We start from the raw sequence: 19,405 nt of genomic DNA on the forward strand, positions 1-19,405 counted from the left end.
CTTTTCAGAGAGAGTAGAAGGGAGAAAGAGAGAAAGATGGATGTGAGGGAGACACACCAATTGGTTGCCTCCCGCATGTACCCAGACCAGGGCAGGGATCAAGCCTACAACCAAGGCACATGCTCCTGGCCAAAATTGAACCCGGAACCCTTCAGTCTGTGGGCTGACACTCTAACCACTGAGTTAAACTGGCTAGGGCTGCACTTGGTTTGGTTTTTTTAAGTTTTATTTAAGAATTCAGACAGGATGAGCCTCTGTTAAACAGATGGGAATGCTCTTCAATTTTTTATTTTTTGAGCCTCTCTTAAATAAGTTTAAAGTTTCTCATCAGGCACTCCCCAAAAAGCTCCACTCTGCACATGCACTGGTGGACACCCACCCGCAAAACCAAAGGGTTCCTGGAAAGCAAAGAAATCTACCCTGAGCCTGAGTGAAGAACCGAGCCATATATAAGCCAGACCCTGGCAGCAGTTTGGGGAGCCACTGAATTTTAGAGAAAGTGGAAGGGAGGCAGGGAAGGGGAGAGAAGAAACGTTGATGTGGAAGAGATACATCGACTGGTTGCCTCCTGCACACTCCCTGATTGGGGCCAGGGATGGAACCAGCAACGCAGGTACATGTCCTTGACCAGGGGTCAAACCCGCAACCCTTTGATACAAGGGTCAACGCCCTAACCACTGAGCCACACAGGCCAGGGCGGGGAGCCATATTCTTTATTAGTGTGTGCTCCCTTTCTCCTTTCCCTCTAGTTTGTTTCAGTAAACCCCTTCTTGTGGAACTGTTCCGCCTCCCTTCTTGATTTCTATCTCGGGGGAGGGGCGGCAAGAATCCCATCTCTGGTGACATCTAAACTCCCTAAACCATTCTTATTTGCCTCATTCTCATCCTCACCACTCCCACCACTCCCAAGTCCCACCCAGCCACACTCTGCACACTCATTTGCCATTGTCTTTTCTTCTTTGTATTCTCAATGCCCATGCAACCTCGGAACACAATAGCACTGTCTTGAATCAGTAAAGTGTGTCTCTTCAAAGGTAGCACCAAGCAGACCCCCATAACTCCATATCACTGGGTTTCAAACTGTGGGACACAATCCATTAGTCATTTTATCACGAGATGCAACAGGTCATGACTGGCACTTTTTTTTTTAACATAGAATAAACAAAATAGAAAATATTCTTGTTACATGCCAGGCACACCAATAAAGACAGATTTATGAAATTTCTTTGAAATCAAAATGTTTTTGTTACTATAAAGTATGATAAACACACTTTCAAAACCACTGCTCCAGACACACTTCAACAGGCTTTTCCCATGATAAGCACATCATGCTATTTATGGACTGAGCATATAACAAAAGAATTCTGTCATCCGCTAAACAAAGAAATGTTTCTAGTATGGTTCTTTAGCTGAGTAGAGTGGCCTCCACACATATTTACCCCTACAATCCAGAGCAGTTTTTCATTCATCAGCTATAATATATAAACCAGGAGCCTTAGGCCAGCTTTGGTTCTGGATCTTTTATTCTACTAAGTCTTCTTTAAATTTTATTTTATAAGTAAATGTGAATGTCTTTAAGGATACAAATGTTCCAGAATGGCACAGCTTTCACTTGTCCCAATTAGTTTACACCACCACTGTTTCAATTATCTGCCTAGCCTCTAAGAAACTGGAATTTGCAACATATGATAGAGAATAGTAGAAATAACCTGTCAAACAATTCATGGTAAGAAATGTGTGTAACTGCCAATCATTGTACTAATTGGAAGTCCTATGTAAGCAAAAAATACCTGAGAGTGTGTGCTGCCCAGACACCATAGTGAGCAGCTTTTCTTGCTCTTCCATGAGTCTTTGCAGTTGCTCCAACTGTTGCCTCTTCAGTTGTTCCTGCTTCTTCTGCTGCACCTCTTTCAGCTTTTTAAATATAAAATTAACTTTATTAAACTAACTTTACATTTCTTTATGAACCTTCGCTCTTTACCTTTATTTTAATCCCTCCCATCTCCCTTCTTACATCTTCCCTAATAAAGAGTTTCAAAGAGGGATCTCAAAGTAACTAAATCTGCCACTAAAACTCTAAAATCCAATTTTTATAATGGAAACCATATTGACTCTCTCAACTAAAAAACAGAAAAAGTCAAATAAATCCTTTGATTCTTAAAATATAGTAGGTAATCAGTACATTTATGATCAACTTTTTCCTCTAATTATTTGGTCAACAATTTCTAATTTAGTTTTTACCAAATGAGGTAGAAACTAGGAGATATTATCTTAAATGCTATGTCTTACATAACAAATATGCTTTAATGTCTCACATTAGACAAAAAGCAAAATTGGGTTATTTTGAGTACTTCACATTAAAGGGGAAGAAACAAGAGGGCCTGAAACTGGTGACTTTCATCATAGACAAAAACTTCCAATAACATAAATACATATTAGGCCAAGTCCTGGTGTACCTGTTCAAGCTTTTTAAAAAGTGGGTCTTTATAAGCCACTTCTTTGAATTCACTCACAAGATCTGAGATAAAGTCACTTTTGTTATCTTCCCAGTGTCCAGGAGCATCCTGACATGCCACTGGTTGTGGTCCCTCTTTAGGTAAAGGAAAGACTGCATGTGTTTCAGATTTATCTGACTGTAGTTTAGAAGGGCTGTGAGACTCCAACTTCTCTTCTTCACGAAGTGAATCGTCTTCACTTATAAAGTTCAAGCTATTTGAGAACTGTGTGGCTTTAACAGGAAAGCTGGTGGAAATGTTCACATTTGCTCGCTTCTCTTCATCTGCTTCCAAAATAGGAAATCCACGATTTAATATGACTCCAGCCCGAGAAGGATTGGTCATCCACTGGGTTAGGAAGTTCTGCCCACTGTTTAACTCTGAAGAGGCGGGCATCAGGAACATTTTATTCCAATTTTCTACTGTATTTAAATAATGCAAAAACTAGAAGAGCTATTAATTTCCAACACCTGTAGAAGACAGTCAACAAAAAGTATTAAAAATATCCTACCCAAACCTTGACCCAGCACAAAAAAGCTTTTGAATATTTCATATGCAAAAGACTTTAACTAGCTTCTGGATATTTAAGACTTGGATAAAATATCTTAAAATCCAAGTTCAATGGATCAAAAATCTAAGTTCCCTTCTCATCTAATCATTCTGATGATTTTATACAAGTGCTAGACCAGTTGACCTAACACTATGGGAGTTAAACCACCTTCTAAGATATTCGATTACCAAAGAGGGAAAAAAGCCACTCTCAATATCAAACACCCACATTAAGCACTTTCATGCTTCTGGCCCTAGTACAACATACCTTCTCTGCCTAACTGGGGAACCCATGCTCTCCCTAATTCCAGGACAAAACTCACCCCCCCATGGCTTTACCTGGCACTGCTTCCCACTGTCCCTTACTCCTTCAATGTCCTAACCCCTCGTTCACCAGGCAGTCCCTCATCTGTATGCCTAGAGGTCTCTGTTATCACTGCTTTGGCATTCATCCCACTATAGGTGGTATCGTGCTTTTGTGTTCATAATCTACCCAGCTGTGAGTTCCTTAAAGATATCTGTATATTCACCATTGCCCAGTACCATTCATTCCAGGTAAATAGAAGAAACTTGATAAATATTTGCTAAAATTAATTTAAATTAAATCACAACTAAGGTTATATTATTGAAAATTCAATATTATAAGGTATCATTTGTGTTCAGTCAATGTTCAACAATAAAAATAACACTGGTTCAGCCCAGCTGGGTGTGACTCAGCAGCTGAGCATCGACCTATGATCCAGGAGATCGTGGTTCGATTCCGGGTCAGGGCACATGCCTGGGTTGCAGGCTCAATCCCCAGTGTGGGGCATGCAGGAGGCAGCCAATCAATGACTCACTCATCATTGATGTTTCTATCTCTCCCTCTCCCTTCTTCTCTCTGAAATCAATAAAGATTTTTTTTTTGGAATAAAAAAATAACTGGTTCATACCATACGACAGCTACTCTATATGAATCATACTCTAAAATAAACAATTTCCTAATGCAATAAATGTAAACGGGACATCGCAAAGAACATAAGCCGTTCCTCCTTTGTATGTCTGATTTTCCTCAACAAGTATTTATTTTCTTACTCTGTGCTAGACATTGTTTTAGGATGGGTATATATATAGCAGTTAATCAGTCAATCTAGTCTAGTGGTGAAAATACACATACATAAAAGTAAATTACACAATGTTAAATAGTAATAAGTACTAAAGAGAAAAATAAAGGCCATGTAGGGGAAGGAGACTGCACATTTAGATAGCGTGAACAAGGAGTCCTCACTTAGAGGATAAAATTAAGGATCTGGCCCAGCCGGGCGTGGCTCAGTGGTTGAGCGTCGACCTAGGATCCAGGCGATCAGGGTTCGATTCCCAGTTAGGGCACATGCCTGGGTTGCGGGCTGCAGCTGATCAATGACTCTCTCATCATTGATGTTTCTATCTCTCTCTCTCTCCCTCTCCTTTCCTCTCTCTGAAATCAAAAAAGATATATTTAAAAAAAAAAAAAAAATTAAGGATCTGGCAGAGGAGAGGGAGCGAGTGGTACAGCTATAAGGGGCAGAGTCAGACCTAGCCACTTCATAACCTTCATCTGCAAAACGCCTCCCCCCATGCCAATTCCTTCAGAATCCCACTTCTCATAGTCCCCATCACCACTATCCACCTTCAATTCTCCAGGATTAATCTCATGTGTTTAAACCTATTTACATCAGTCATCACAAAAAGGCTCTGAATCCCAAACCACCCTTTATCTCATATGCAAATTCCCACACATATGCTTTAATTCTGTCTCTATCTCCCAAGCATCTCCAGTGCAAAAACACTCACTGTCCACCACCGGCAAAATCTCCTATTATCCTTAACCTCTTCTCTCACTTTCCTGAGAGCACGTCTCCCTATGGCGCCCATACCCTTATACCACTGAGCCTGGAAGTAGATAATGTGTTTTCCATCTTGTTCTTTTCTATTTCTAGACTATAGTCCCTTCATCCACCATAAAAAGTGCCCAATTCTGGCCCTCCTTTTGGCCAGAAATGTCATCTTCCAGTAATTCACCAAAATGACTAACACAAAGGGAAAGTGGAAAGGCACCCACTATATGTTATCTAGAGGCCTTTAAGAAAACATGGGAGTTGTTCCTTTCACCACATACATGCCAATCTACAAGAAAGGTGATACTGTAGACATCAAGGGAATGGACACTGTTCAAAAAGGAATGCCTCAGCCCTGGCCAGTGTGGCTAAGTGGTTAGAGCACTGCCAGCGCACCAAAGGGTCGTGGGTTCGATTCCCAGTCAAGGTCACATACCTGGATTGCAGGTTTGATCCCCAGCCCCAGTTGGGGCACATGCGGGAGGCAACCAATCAGTGTGTTCCTCCTCACATCGATGTTTCTCTCTCTCTCTCTCTCCCCCCTCACTCCCTCCATTCCACTTTCTCTAAAAATCAAAGGAAAAAATATCCTCGAATGAGGATTAACCAAGAAAAGAAATACCCCACAAATGTTATCATGGCAAAACTAGAAGAGTCTACAGTGTCACCCAGCATACATACAGTGGGCACTGCTGTAAACAAACAAGTTAAACAGCAAGATTCCTGTCAAGACAACTAATGTAGCCCTAGCCAGTATGGCACAGTGGTTAGAGTGTCAGCCTGCACACAGAAGGGTTATGGGTTTGATTCCTGGTCAAGAGCATGTACCTGGGTTGCAGGTTCGATCCCTAGCCCCAGGCAGTGCACACGCGGGAAGCAACACATCAATATTTCTCACTCTCTCCCTCACTCTCTCCAAAAATCAATGGAAAAAATATCCTCAGGTGAGGATTAACCGAAAAAATAGAAAGAATTAATGTACATATTAAGTATATTGAACACTGTAAGAGCTAAGATAGCTTCCTGAAATGTGTGAAGGAAAATTACCAGAACAAGGAATCCAAAGAGAAAGGTACTTGGGTTCAACTGAAGCACCAGCCTACTCTACCCAGAGACGCACACTCTTTTTGAGAACCAATGAAAAGGAGCCTGAGCTGCTAGAACCCACTCCCTATGAATTCATGGTATGATAAATGTAAAAAAAAAAGAGCCAGATAACGCCAAGGTTGTAGGTTTGACCTCCACTCGGCACGTACAAGAAGCAACCAATAAATGCATAAATAAGTGAAACAACAAATCAATGTTTCTCTTTCTCTCTCCCCCCCCCTTCCTCTCTAAAAACCAATTAATCAATAATTTTTTTTTTTTTTTAAAGTACCAATTTGGGCCTCATATGATGAGACTATATAAACTACTACTACTCCTTTAAGGACTATGAAACCTCCAGAGGTTACTGGGATCCTCCCCTTTATTCCTTAAAATTTTCTGGTTGAGCAACTGAAAGAACAGAGTTGCATTAACTGAAATGAAGAAAACTAGGGATGAAACAGGTTTGGGGGAGAGTTCAGAGATGAATTTAGGACATTTTAAGATACCTATCAGACATCCCAGGAGACACATCATATAGGTAGCTGGACACACAAGAATGTAATTCATGGAGGCCAAGTCTGTGAAGGGCAAATGTGGGTATCCTCAGCATGAAGATGGTATGAAACCACATACTCTGGATGAAACCACAAAGGGAATGTGCATAGACAAAAAAAGAGATGTAAAAACTGTAGTGTCCTTGAAGCCAAGTGAATGAAGAAAGCATCTCAAGGAATAAGGGGAGATGTCAATGCTATTAACAGATAAAGAGGTGGGGAAACTGAGAACTGACCTTAGAATTTAGCAAAGCAAAGGTCATAACTTGAAAGCAGCTGAGGGGAAGAGGCAAAAGCCTGAATGGAGAGGATACATGAAAGAAACTAGAGACAGTGAGTATAGTTCATTCCATGAGTTTTGTTATAAAGGGAAGGAAATAAATAGCTGCATAGGGAAGCAGGAAGAAGAGAGATGTATATTTTTTAAGACAGATGAAATAGCCCTCATGTGTGTAACTCGGTTGGAGCATCATTCAATACACCAAAAGATGGCAGGTTAGATTCCCAGCCAGAGCATGTACGGGAGGCAACCAATCAATGTTTCTCTCTCACATCAATTGTTTTTTTCTCTCCCTTCCCCTCTCTCAAAAAACCAGTAAAAATATATCCTGGGGTGAGGATTAAAAAAAAAGGGCAGAAGAGACGCAGAGAAGATGGTAACTGAATAGGCAGACCTTTCTTGCATCTCCTCCCAGGGCCAGACTGAAAATAAAACTAAATTGGGGAACATTCACCCAGAATTACCAACTGAGGTCCAGCTGAGGAGATTTATATAAAGGAAGGACAGAAAATAGCTAGAGACTGCACCTCCACAACAGTTCACACGACATGGTCAGGGGTGAGCCCCACAGTAAGCCACCCTGAGAGGAGATTCCATCCACAAATGGAACAACATCATTCAAGACACAGTTACAACTGGAGAACCCAAATAACATAGACAGGGGCATTTAAGACCACTCCACGAACTGGGAGGCACAGGAGTACACAGAAATAAATACAAAGAGACAGCAAAAATGGAGACACAAAGAAACAACCCCCAAAAGAAAGCAAAGGAGGGATCGCCAGAAAAGGAACTAAATGAAATGCAGGCAAGCAATTTGTCAGTTAGAGAATTCGAAGTAATGGTTATGAGGGTGCTCAAACAACTTAGTGAGAACTACAAGCAACTTACTGAGAACTGTATGAAACCTAATGAGAACTACACCAGCATAAAAAAAAAAAAAAAGAGGTAGAAACCATGAATAAGAATCAAGCGGAAATGAAGAATGACATAGCTGAAGTAAAGAATACCCTGGCATGGACAGACATGGCTCAGTGGTTGAGCATCAACCTAGGATCCAAGGTTTGATTCCCTGTCAGGGCACATGCCTGGGTTGCGGGCTCGATTCCCAGTCAGGGGCGTGCAAGAGGCAGCCAATCAATGACTCTCTCTCATCACTGATGTTTCTAGCTCGCTCTCTCTCCCTCCCCCTTCCTCTCTCTGAAATCAATGAAGATATATTTAGGAAAAAAAAAAAAGAATACCCTGGAAGGAACGAACAGTAGACTAGAAGAGGCAGAGGACCAAATCAGCAAATTATAAGACAAGACAAGGTAGGGAAAAAAACCCATTCAGAGAAGCAATTGGAAAAAACTTAAAAAGCAGGAGAGATTAAGGGAACTTTGGTAGAACATGAAACACAACAACATCCTCATCATAGGGTTAACGGAAAGAGAAGAATCTGAGCAAGGAATAGAGAACCTATTTGAAGAAATAATAACAGAAAATTTCCCTAACCTGGTGAAGGAAAATTTACTCAAGTTCAGGAAACACAGAGAGTCCCAATAAAGATGAACCCCAAAAGACCCACACCTAGCCACATCATAATTAAAATGGCAAACGTTAAAGACAAAGAAAGAATCTTAAATGCTGTGAGAGAGAAAAGGCTACCTACAAGGGAACTCCCATTAGACTCTCAGCTGATTTCTCAATAGAAACATTTCAGGCCAGAAGGGAGTGCATGAAGTATACAAAGTAATGAAAAGCAAGGGACTGAATCTGGGACTACTTGATCCAGCAAGAATATCCTTCAAAACTGAAGGTGAAATGAAGAGCTTCCCAGACTAAAAAAAAGAACTAAAAGTTTATTACCACCAAACCAGCACTGGAAGAAACGCTAAAGGGACTGTTGTAAGACGACGACACAGAGAGAGAAGGGGGGGGGGACAACACAGGCATAAAGAATAAAAATGGCAACAAATAAGTACCTATCAATAATAACCTTAAATGTAAATGGCTTAAATGCTCCAATCAAAAGTCAAACGGTAGTTGAATAGATAAGAAAACATCACCCATATATATGCTGTCTGCAAGAAAACCACCTCAAAACAAGACTCATACAGGATGAAGTGAAGGAATGGAAACTTTTATTTCCATGCAAATGGAAATGAAAAAAAAAAAAAAAGCTGGGATAGCAATACTTATATATGAAAAAAACAGACTTCAAAACAAAGGCCATAACAGGAGACAAAGAAGGCCACTACATAATACTGAAAGGATTGACCAACAAGAGGATATAACACTGGTAAACATATATGCATCCAATACAGGAGCAACCAAATATATTAAAAAAACTTCTGGAGGATTTTAAAGGAGAAAATGACAGTAATACAACCACAGTAGGGGACTTTAACACCCCACTGACATCAATGGATAGATCTTTTAAACAAAAAATTAACAAGAGACCCTAAATGGCATACTATATCACATGGATTTAATTGACATTTACAGAACATTTCACCCCAAACCTGCAGAATACTCATTCTTCTAAAGGGTGCATGGGACATTCTCAAAGGCAGACCACATGTTAGGACACAAACTAAGTCTCTATGAATTCAAGAAGACTGAAATAGCCCTACCAGTTTAGCTCACCGATTAGAGCGTTGGCCTGCGACCGAAGGGTCCTGGGCTCAATTCCAGTCAAGGGCACATACCTTGGTTGCAGGCTGAACCCTGGCCCCAGGTTGGGGTGCACGTGGGAGGCAACCAATCAATGTGTCTCTCTCACACTGATGTTTCTCTTTCTTTTTTTCTCTCCCCCTGCCCTGCACCACTTCCAATCTCTCCGAAAAGCAATGGAAAAAATATCCTCAGGTTAGGATTAAAAAAAAAAAAAAAAAGGTTGAAATCATATCAAGCGTCTTCTCAGATCACAATGGCATGAAATTATAAATCAACTACAATAAAGACACCCCAAAACATTCAAACACATGGAAGCTAAACAGCATGTTCTTAACCAATGCATGGGTTACCAATGAGCTCAAGGAAGAAATCAAAAACTTCCCCCCCAAAAAAAAAGAAAATAAACACACAACAATCCAAAATCTGTGGGACACAGCAAAAGCAGTCCTGAGAGGGAAATTCGTAGCACTACAGGCCTACCTCAAGAAACAAGAAAAACTTCTAATAAACTATCTAAACCTACAACTTAAAGAATTAGAAAGACAACAACTAGAAAAGCCCAAAGTAGAAGGAAGGAAATAATAAAGACCAGAGCAGAAATAAATAACATAGAGACTAAAAAAAATACAAAAGATCAATGAAACCAAGAGGTTCTTTCAAAAGATAAACAAGATTGATGAACCTTTAGCCAGATTCATCAAGAAACAAAGAAAGAGGACCCAAATAGATAAAAGTCAGAAATGAAAGAGTGAAGTAACAAATAACACTACAGAAATACAAAGGATTGTAAGAAAATACTATGAACTATATGCGAACAAGTTGGACAACCTGGACGAAATGGACAAACTCCTAGAAAAATACAATCTTCCAAAACTGAATCAGGAAGAAGCAGAAACTCTGAATAGACCAAAAACAACTAATGAAATTGAAGCACTAACCAAAAAACTCCCATCAAACAAAAGCCCTGTTACAGATGACTTCACATTAGTTTTACCAAATATTCAAGGACAACTAACACCTATACTCCTCAAACTACTCCAAAAAATCCAAGAGGAAGGAACATTTCCAAGCTCTTTCCACAAGGCCAGCATTATCCTAATTCCAAAACCAGATAAAGACACTACAAAGAAAGAGAATTACAGGCCAATATCCCTGATGAACACAGATGTTAAAAGCCTCAACAAAGTATTAGCCAATTGGATCCAGCAATATGTTAAAAATATCATATACCATGACCAAGTTGGATTTATTCCAGGTATGCAAGGTTGGTACAATATTTGCAAATCAATAAATGTGAGTCCTGACCAGTGTGGCTCAGTGGTAAGAGCGTCAGCCTGTGGACTAAAGGATCCCAGATTGACTCCAGTCAAGGGCGTGCACCTCAACTGCAGGCTTGATCCCCAGCCATGGTCAGGGCACAACATGCGGAAGGCAACCAATCAATGTGTCTCTCTCACATCAGTACCTATCTCTCTCTCTCTCTCTCTCTCTCTCTCTCCCCCTCTTACTTCCACTCTCTCTGAAAAAGCAATGGAACAAATATCCTCGGGTGAGGAAATAAATAAGTAAATAAATAAATGTGAAACATTACATAAATTGAATGACCAAAATCACATGATCATATAAATAGATGCAGAAAAGGCATTCAACAAAATCCAACACAAGGGTGGGAATAGAGGAATCACACTGCAACATAAAAAGGCATATATGACAAACCTACAGTCAACATCATACTCAATGGGTAAAAACTAAAACCACTTCCCCGAAGAACAGGAGCAAGATGGGTGTCTACTTTCACCACTTGCACTCAACATAGTACTAGAAGCCCTAGCCACAGCACTCAGACAAGAAGAAAAAATAAAAGGCATCCATATTGGAAAGGATGCAAAACTGTCATTATTTGCAGATGACATGATATTGTACACAGAAAGCCTTAAAGACTCCACCAAAAAAATTACTAGATTTAATAAATAAATTCAGCAATGTAGCAAGATACAAAATTAACACCCAGAAATCAATGGCATTTTTATACACCACTAATGAACTCTCAGACAGAGAAACTAAAAAAAAAAATCCCATTTACCACTGTAACAAATAAATTAAGATACTTAGGAATAAACTTAACCAAGGAGGCAAAAGACCTGTACTTGGAAAACTACAGGACATTGAAAAAAGAGACAAAAGATATAAACACGTGGAAGAATATACCGTGTTCACGGACTGGTAGAACTAATATCATTAAAATGTCCATACTGCCCAAAGTAATCTATACATTCAATGCAATCCCTATCAAAATACCAATGGCATATTTCACAGATCTAAAACAATTACTCAAAAAATTTATATGGAACCAAAGAAGACCATGAATAGCCACAGCAATCTTAAGAAAGAAGGATCAAGTTGGAGGGATCACAATACCAGATATCAAACTATATTACAAAGCCACTGTAATCAAAACAGTCTGGTACCAGCACAAGAACAGGCATATAGATCAATGGAACAGAACAGAGACCCCAGGAAATTGACCCACACCATTACGGTCAATTGATATTTGACAAAGGAAGCAAGAGGCATACAATGGAGTAAAGACAGTTTCTTCAATAAATGGTGTTGGGAAATCTGGACAGGTACATGCAAAAAAATGAAACTAGACTACCAACTTACACCATACACAAGAATGAACTCAAAATGGATAAAAGACTTAAATAAGTCGTGAAACCATAAAAGTCCTAGAAGAAAACATACGCAGCAAAATATCAGACATCTCATGTAGCAGAATTTTCAGATACTATGCCTAGGGCAAGAGAAACAAAGGAGAGAAGAAACAAATGGGACTACATCAAAATAAAATACTTCTGCAGAGCAAAAGAAACTAGCAAGCAACAAAATGAAAAGGGATTCCAGTGCATGGGAGAACATATTTGCCAATGATACATGTGATAAGGGGTTCATTTCCAAAATATACAAAGTATTCACACAACTCAACAAAAGAGAGAACAAAGTTGGAGGGATCACCATACCAGATATCAAACTATATTACAAAGTATAGTTTACAATTAAAAAAATGGGCAGACGCCCAGCCGGGCACGGCTCAGCGGTTGGGCATCGAACTAGGATCCAGGAGATCGAGGTTCGATTCCCAGTCAGGGCACATGCTCAGGTTGAGGGCTCAATCCCCAATGACTCTCTCATCGTGGGTGTTTCTATCTCTCTCCCCCTCTCCTTTCCTCTCTCTGAAATCAATAAAGACATATATAAAAATTAAAAAAAAAAAAAAATGGGCAGAGGACCTGGACACTTCTCCAAAGACGACATACAAGCGGCCAAGAGACATATGAAAAAAATGCTCTACCCTGGATGGTTTGGCTTAGTGGTTAGAAAGTCAGCCCGGGGACGGAAGGGTTCCAGGTTCAGTTCCAGCCAAGGGCATGTAACTGGGTTGCAGGCTCCATCCCAGGCCCAGTCGGGGCAAGTGCAGGAGGCAACCAATTGATGTGGTGTCTCTCTCACACATCAATGTTTCTCTCTCTCTCTTCCACTCTCACTGAAAAGCAATGAGAAAAATATCCTCAGGTGAGGATTAAAAAAAAAAAGCTCAATGTCACTAATTATCAGAGAGATGCAAATATAACCAACAACAAGGTATCACTTCACAAATGCCAGAATGGCTATCATCAGTAAATCAACAAACAAGTGTTAGTGAGGATGTGGAGAAAAAGGAACCCTAGTACACTGCTGGTGGGAATGCAGACTGGTACAGCCACTGTGGAAAACAGTATGGAGGTTCCTTAAAACTAAAAATGGAACTGCCATTTGACCTAGTGATCCCATTTGTAGAATATATCCTAAGAAGCTAGAAACACCAATCAGAAAGAATATATGCACCCCTACATTCATAGCAGCATTATTTACAATAGTTAAGATCTGGAAACAGCCCAAGTGCCCATCAGTAGATGAATGGATTAGAAAACTGTGGTACAGCCCTAGCCAGTTTGACTCTGTGGTTACAGCATTTGCCTGCAGACTGAAGGGTCCCAGGTACCTCATTTGCAGGCTTGATCCTCAGCTCCAGTTGGGGCAGGTGCAGGAGGCAACCAATCGATCTCTCTCTCTCTCTCTCCCCCTTCCCTCTCTCCATTCCACTCTCTCTAAAAAGCAATGGGGGGGAAATTATTCTCGGTGAGGATTAAAAACAAACAAAAAAACTGTGGTACATTTACACAATGGAATACTATGAAGCTGTAAAAGAGAAGTATCTCTAACCCTTTGAGACAGCATGGAGGGACCTGCAGAGTATCATGCTAAGTGAAATAAGCCAGTCAGAGAAAGACAAGTATTACATGATCTCACTTATATGTGGAATCTAATGAACAAAATAGATCAAAAGACACTGAAATATGCAACAGACTGAAGTATTTCAGAGGGAAGGGGGTAGCAGGACAGGAAGAGATTAACCAAAGAACTCATATGCATGTATGCATTGCCCATGGACAGACAATAGTGCAGGGAAGGCCTGGGGAGTGGGCAGGAGCAGTTGGAGGGGGTCAATGGCGGGGGGGGGGGGGGGGAGGACATCTGTAATACTTTAAATAATAAAGATAATTTTTTTTATAAAAGACAGAAGAAATAAAAGCATTTCTGTAGGCTGATAAAGATAGAGAGAGGGGAGACCTACCACAGACATTTCTTTAAGAGGAGATCCAAGAGATCCAGTACCAAAGTGGAATGACATCTCACACTATTTTTTTTCCACACATAATTCTAGGCTTTATCAATATAATACAACAAAATTTATATAAACCAAAAGGAAATGAAAAATGGCAATCTGGAGGCAAACAAACATATATTTAGCCTCCTACCTAGTGTCCGAAAAACAAACATACAAAAGATATACACAGAAAAAGAAATACAGAGGCCCAAGCATTAAAATGTGTTCATCCTCATTCAATTATATAAAAATTGAAACAGTACCAACATACCATTTTTCACATACTACGATGGCAAAGATTAAAACCTATTAACACCCAGTATAGAAAAGAGAAACTCTTTCATAAGGTATTACCTGGAAAGGTAAACTGGTACAACCTTTCAGGGGACAATTTGACAATATCTATCCAAACTGTGAATGCACAGAAACTGACTCAGCAATTTCACATCTAGGCATTTTGCGCTATATTGGCACAAGTTCACATCTGTAATAAACTAAAATTTACTTAAATGTCCATTAACAGGGGCCAGCTAATTATGGTATTCAAATTAAGCAGCCATTAAATAGAATAAGTTCATTAAGTGGGGATATGGAAGTATTGACTATACCCAACAGAATATATACTGTTAATTGACAAAAGAAAAATGCAGAGCAGTGTATAAGAGAGAAACAAAAAGTACAATTACTTAGACCTGTGCAGTCCAATATGGTAGTCACGAGTCACATATAACTACTGAGCACTTGAAATATGGCTAACGCAACTGAAGAACTAAAAGATAGATGGTGTCATTTTATTAGGTCAAAAATCTGGATCTAATGGAATTCTAAAATGAGACCGCAGTTTCCCTTGTCACTTCATTGCACTGTATGACACACATTGAAAATACCTGTGCTCCCAAATGTGATGAACAGTATTTGTGTCAGTTCTGTGAACATGAAACAAATGATCCAGAAGACTTGACTAGCCATGTGGTAAATGAACATGCATGTAAATTAACAGTTAAGTGAGACACGTAACAATGGGCAACATGGACAGTATAGCCTCTTGAGTAAAATTACCTTTGGTAAAACTTTGTATGTCAAGCATGTGGTTTGCCTAGTAGACTTCATAAAAATGTTAACAAGCAAGTTGCTATTGAACACACTAAAAAATCTTCCTCATGTTTGTGATGAGTGTGGGAAAGGCTTTTCAAGTATGCTCGAGTATTGCAAACATTTAAATTCACATTTATCTGAAGGGATTTATTTATGTAAAAACTGTGAATATTCAAGAGGACAAATTGAAGATCTTAAAATTCATCCAGACTTCAAGCTTTTGGCTGACTTACCTCATAAGTGTAATGACTGCTTGATGAGGTTTGTAAATGAAGAAATTATTAAGTCACCTTCCGGTCCATGAGACATTTGTATCACTCTCTTTAACTTCCATAACATTAATGTAAAATGACTTTTTTGGAGATGTTAAAAACAGAAAGAAAATATCTATGCTCCGTTTTCTGCAGCAGAGAAAAAGTGGACATATTCAGTTAATTCAAAACCACCCTCAGACCGTGAAAAGTAACTAGCTGGTCGAAAAGGTGATGATTTATCAGTCCCCCAAAATGCACCTCCTCGAAAGCCACGATTCCACAGCAGACCTTTAAAGACAAGGACCTAACCAGACTGATGGAGACCAGCCCTCGTGGAGGACAGGAAGCAACACCGCTGTACACTCTCCTGGAGCTGAGTCCCCAAGGTTAACAGCAGCTTAGAGTACCTCCAACACCTCCGCGGGGACAAACGGCGGCTCCCCACGAAACCCCGTTAACCTGTAACAGGTATTGGCCACCACCCGACGACGCCTTGCGCCCCCCGGACGGAAGCGAGTCCTCCCGCGCGCTGCGCGCCCTCTCAGGTGCAGAGAGTCGAAACCCCCCCTGCCCCCCCCCCCCCCCCCCGGCCCGCCCCTTCGCCCACATATTACCTCTCCGAAGTCCCCAAGCCTCTCGGTGGGCTCAAACCAAAGATAGAGTAGCCGTAGCATTTACGAAAGAGCCGCCACAAACACCGCCTATGAGGAAGCCCCGTCCCCGAACCAAGGGCTCCTGGGAAATGTAGTGACCTCCAGCCCCTCTGCACCTGAGCTCGAGCACTGCCAGCCTAACGCAAACTACCATTCCCAGCAGCGTCACAGCAGGAGACGTTACCTAGGGGATTCCAACAGGGCGTCTTCCCATCCCGGGCAGCTGAGAGCGCCGGTCGTAGAAAAAAAACCGTTCCTAGACTGAACTTCCGGCATAGACCGGAAGTCCCTCCACTATGAAAATTATGAAAGCATTTAGAGAGGGAAGCCGGCCAGGGTGGCAGAGGCCTAGCTAATTACTCTGGTGAGGCCTGTAAAGCTGGAGGGAGGGGACTTTTGCTTACCATAGGCCTATTTGGGAGGCTTGACTCTTTGTCATTGTTTTTGCTTTGGCTGAGTATAACTTGTAGGGTAAGGGGGGGAGGGGAGGCACTTGGCTGCACTAGTTTTAAAATTACTTTTTATTTTTCAATTACAGTTGACATACATTATTATATTAGTTTCAGGTGGACACCCCAGTAATTAAACATTATATAACTTACTAAGTGATCATCCTGATCTCATTACCATACGTCACCATACATAGTTTTAGAATATTGACTATATTCCCTATGCTGTACTTTATATCCCCATGAATATTCTGTAACAACCGATTTGTACTTCGCTTTGTGGTAGGCAGTTAGACAGACATGAGCAGAGCAAGGCGGATGGGCCAGGTACAGAAGGTCACCAGGGTGGAAAGCCCTGGGTGCCTGGCAATGGGGAAAAGTAGGGACCTTTCCTCCCCCAGCTTATTACTGGTCATGCAGTTTGGACCCTCCCCTGACCTTTCCTCCTCTGGCATGTTGCTAGTCATACTGTTACTGTAATTAGCTAATTATTATGGGAAAGAAAGCAAAGGAAGGGTTAGACATGGTTAAGCATATTCAGCTGGGAAGCAGAGGCCTGTTTGCTTCACCAGGAAGCTAACAGCTTCACACCCCCAAGGAATCTCAGCATTGTCCCTCGAAATAATACCAGACACAAGGAGTTCGAGGCCACCTGTCACTAATTGAGCCAAATTAAGCAGAGACAGGGTTGAATCATGTGAGCGTTTATTCCAATAATGCCAACAAAATGGGAGAGCAGTCGGTCACCCTGGAAATTTTGCTCTGACTCCCCTTGCCACTTGGTTGATTATATACCAGTGAGGGAGAAGATAACTACATGCAGCTTCGAGCTACAAGTGTAACAGAGACAGGGGTGGGGAGGGTCTGAAGTCTGGTCTTCAGGAGCTCAAAGTCCAATAACCAGGAGGCTAATCATCTGTGACGCTAGAAACAGTTCAGCCCATTCCTGGGACCAGAGAATGGTCAGTGTTCCTGAGGCAAACTCCTGGAGGGGGTAAGGGTCCTGGCACAGCAACCAAATCAAAGCATGTTCTGTCCTTGGTCTGTTCTCAAAATGTATGTCTTTCCTGAGTAATGGACCCACCAAGGCATCTTATCTTTTTATATCCTTGTTTCAGCCTCCAGTTTTCCAGGGTCTGTAAGAAAACTTATTATCTATAATTTGTAAGGTGAATAATTATTATATAGCTATGGCTCTATTTTTATTATGTGCCCTTCCCTACTCTCACAAGGGGATTAACACCCCTCCCTTCCCCTCTCGGGTAACAGATTTTGGGGGTGGAGGACGTAGGGGAAGATAAGGACGTGTACAATCAGTAAAGTCAAATGGCTTGGCAGGGCAGGGAACGGGGTGGGGGGGGTAGATAAGGACAAGCTCAACAAAGTCAAAATAACGCAGTGAAAGGTGGTTAACCATAAAGGACTCTCTGTCTAACCTGGGGAAAAGATTGTTGGCTAAGGAGTGGACCCCAGTGCAAGCCCTCAAAAACTTGGGAAGGTAATTGGTTCTTTTTAAAAGCTCCTGGGTAAGCCCAGCTGGGCATGGCTCAGCGGTTGAGCATCGACCTAGGATCCTAGGCAATCGGGGTTCGATTCCCGGTCAGGGCACATGCCTGGGTTGCGGGTTCGATCCCCAGTCGGGGGCCTGCAGGAGGCAGCCAATCAATGACTCTCTCATCATTGATGTTTCTCTCTCTCCCTCTCCTTTTCTCTCTCTGAAATCAATAAAGATATATTTAAAAAATAATAATAATAAAAAAATAAATAAAAGCTCCTGGTTAAAACCCCAGGGGAAAAAGAGCTCTTGCTTCTGTTCCCACTCTTGCACTCGATCTCTGTGATACACATCCCATTACCCTCACTTGCCCCATTCCTTCATGTTCCCTCCTACCTGGGAACACATGACCATGAGGGTCTACTGACCACCTGGGACCCTCAGAAGACTGCGTGGGTTCCAAAGGAATATAAAGCAAAAACTCTGTTTTCACCCTTCCTGAAAACACAGTTGGAGTTTTTCCATGGCAGAACAGAAGCAGATGGGACATTGAAAACCAGGGGCAGGGGAAGACTTCCCGAATAAATCTTGCCACAAGATCACAGTCTCTCATGGGTGACTCCTTGGAATTCTTTCCTCTTGATCCTATCGAAGAGCCTTTTTTCCACCTACAACAATAGGGTTAGACCCCCTTCTGTAGAACAAACAAGGGGGAGAAGAAGAGCCCTTAAGCATAAAGCCTCAGGACAATCAGGTTCAAACTCTCCATCAAATACATCTAGGCCTCAGTTGTATTTCAGCTCTGGGCCCACAAAAGCAGCAAAACCAGATAACCCCATGGTTGACATCTGGACCAGCTACATTGACTAATGACCGCCTGCCCTGGTGCTAGGGCAGTGGAGACCACAACCCTGAAAGAACACACCTGGAAAGCAGATGAATATTCTATTGAGATCTTCTCCTATAACATCCCCTAGAAACTCACCCTTAAAAGCCCTTAGGACAGAGGACCCAGGGCTCTCTCCCTCCAGGTAGCAAGCAGGTGACTTTCCCTTCCCACTTTTCTTCCCCTTAGGAGTATTACCTTTACCTTTCTCTCTCCTAAGCTCCAAGGACCCTTCTTTTGCCTCTGTAACTTGTTTTCTGAACCCATTTCTTTTTTGTGTTAATCCTCACCTGTGGATATTTTTTCCATTTATTTTTACTTATTTATATATTTTTATTTTTTTATCTTTACTGTTGAAAGTATTACAAATGTCCCCCTTTT

The 19,405-nt window shown here is 41.2% G+C and overlaps 1 protein-coding gene across 3 annotated transcripts in view; it reads right to left on the reverse strand.

The window, feature by feature from the left end:
* The window catches only part of CPAP (centrosome assembly and centriole elongation protein), a 65,583-nt gene extending 49,121 nt beyond the window's left edge, over positions 1-16,462 (reverse strand). Inside the window, exons 1-4 of one of the 3 annotated variants that reach the window (XM_081126763.1) lie at positions 16,379-16,462; positions 15,521-15,688; positions 2,457-2,965; positions 1,791-1,914 (exon numbers count right to left, since the gene is read on the reverse strand). In XM_081126763.1, the coding sequence (XP_080982889.1) occupies positions 1,791-1,914; positions 2,457-2,900 (568 nt within the window). In that variant the 5' untranslated portion in view covers positions 2,901-2,965; positions 15,521-15,688; positions 16,379-16,462. Of the gene's footprint in view, positions 1-1,790; positions 1,915-2,456; positions 2,966-15,520; positions 15,689-16,155; positions 16,221-16,378 lie in introns of those variants that run through there. The other 2 variants (XM_081126765.1, XM_081126764.1) reach the window with 2 other exon arrangements.
* Between the last annotated feature and the right edge of the window lie 2,943 nt (positions 16,463-19,405).

This window comes from Miniopterus schreibersii, assembly GCF_964146895.1.
Source record: "Miniopterus schreibersii genome assembly, chromosome: 2".
Classification (NCBI taxonomy): domain Eukaryota; kingdom Metazoa; phylum Chordata; class Mammalia; order Chiroptera; family Miniopteridae; genus Miniopterus; species Miniopterus schreibersii.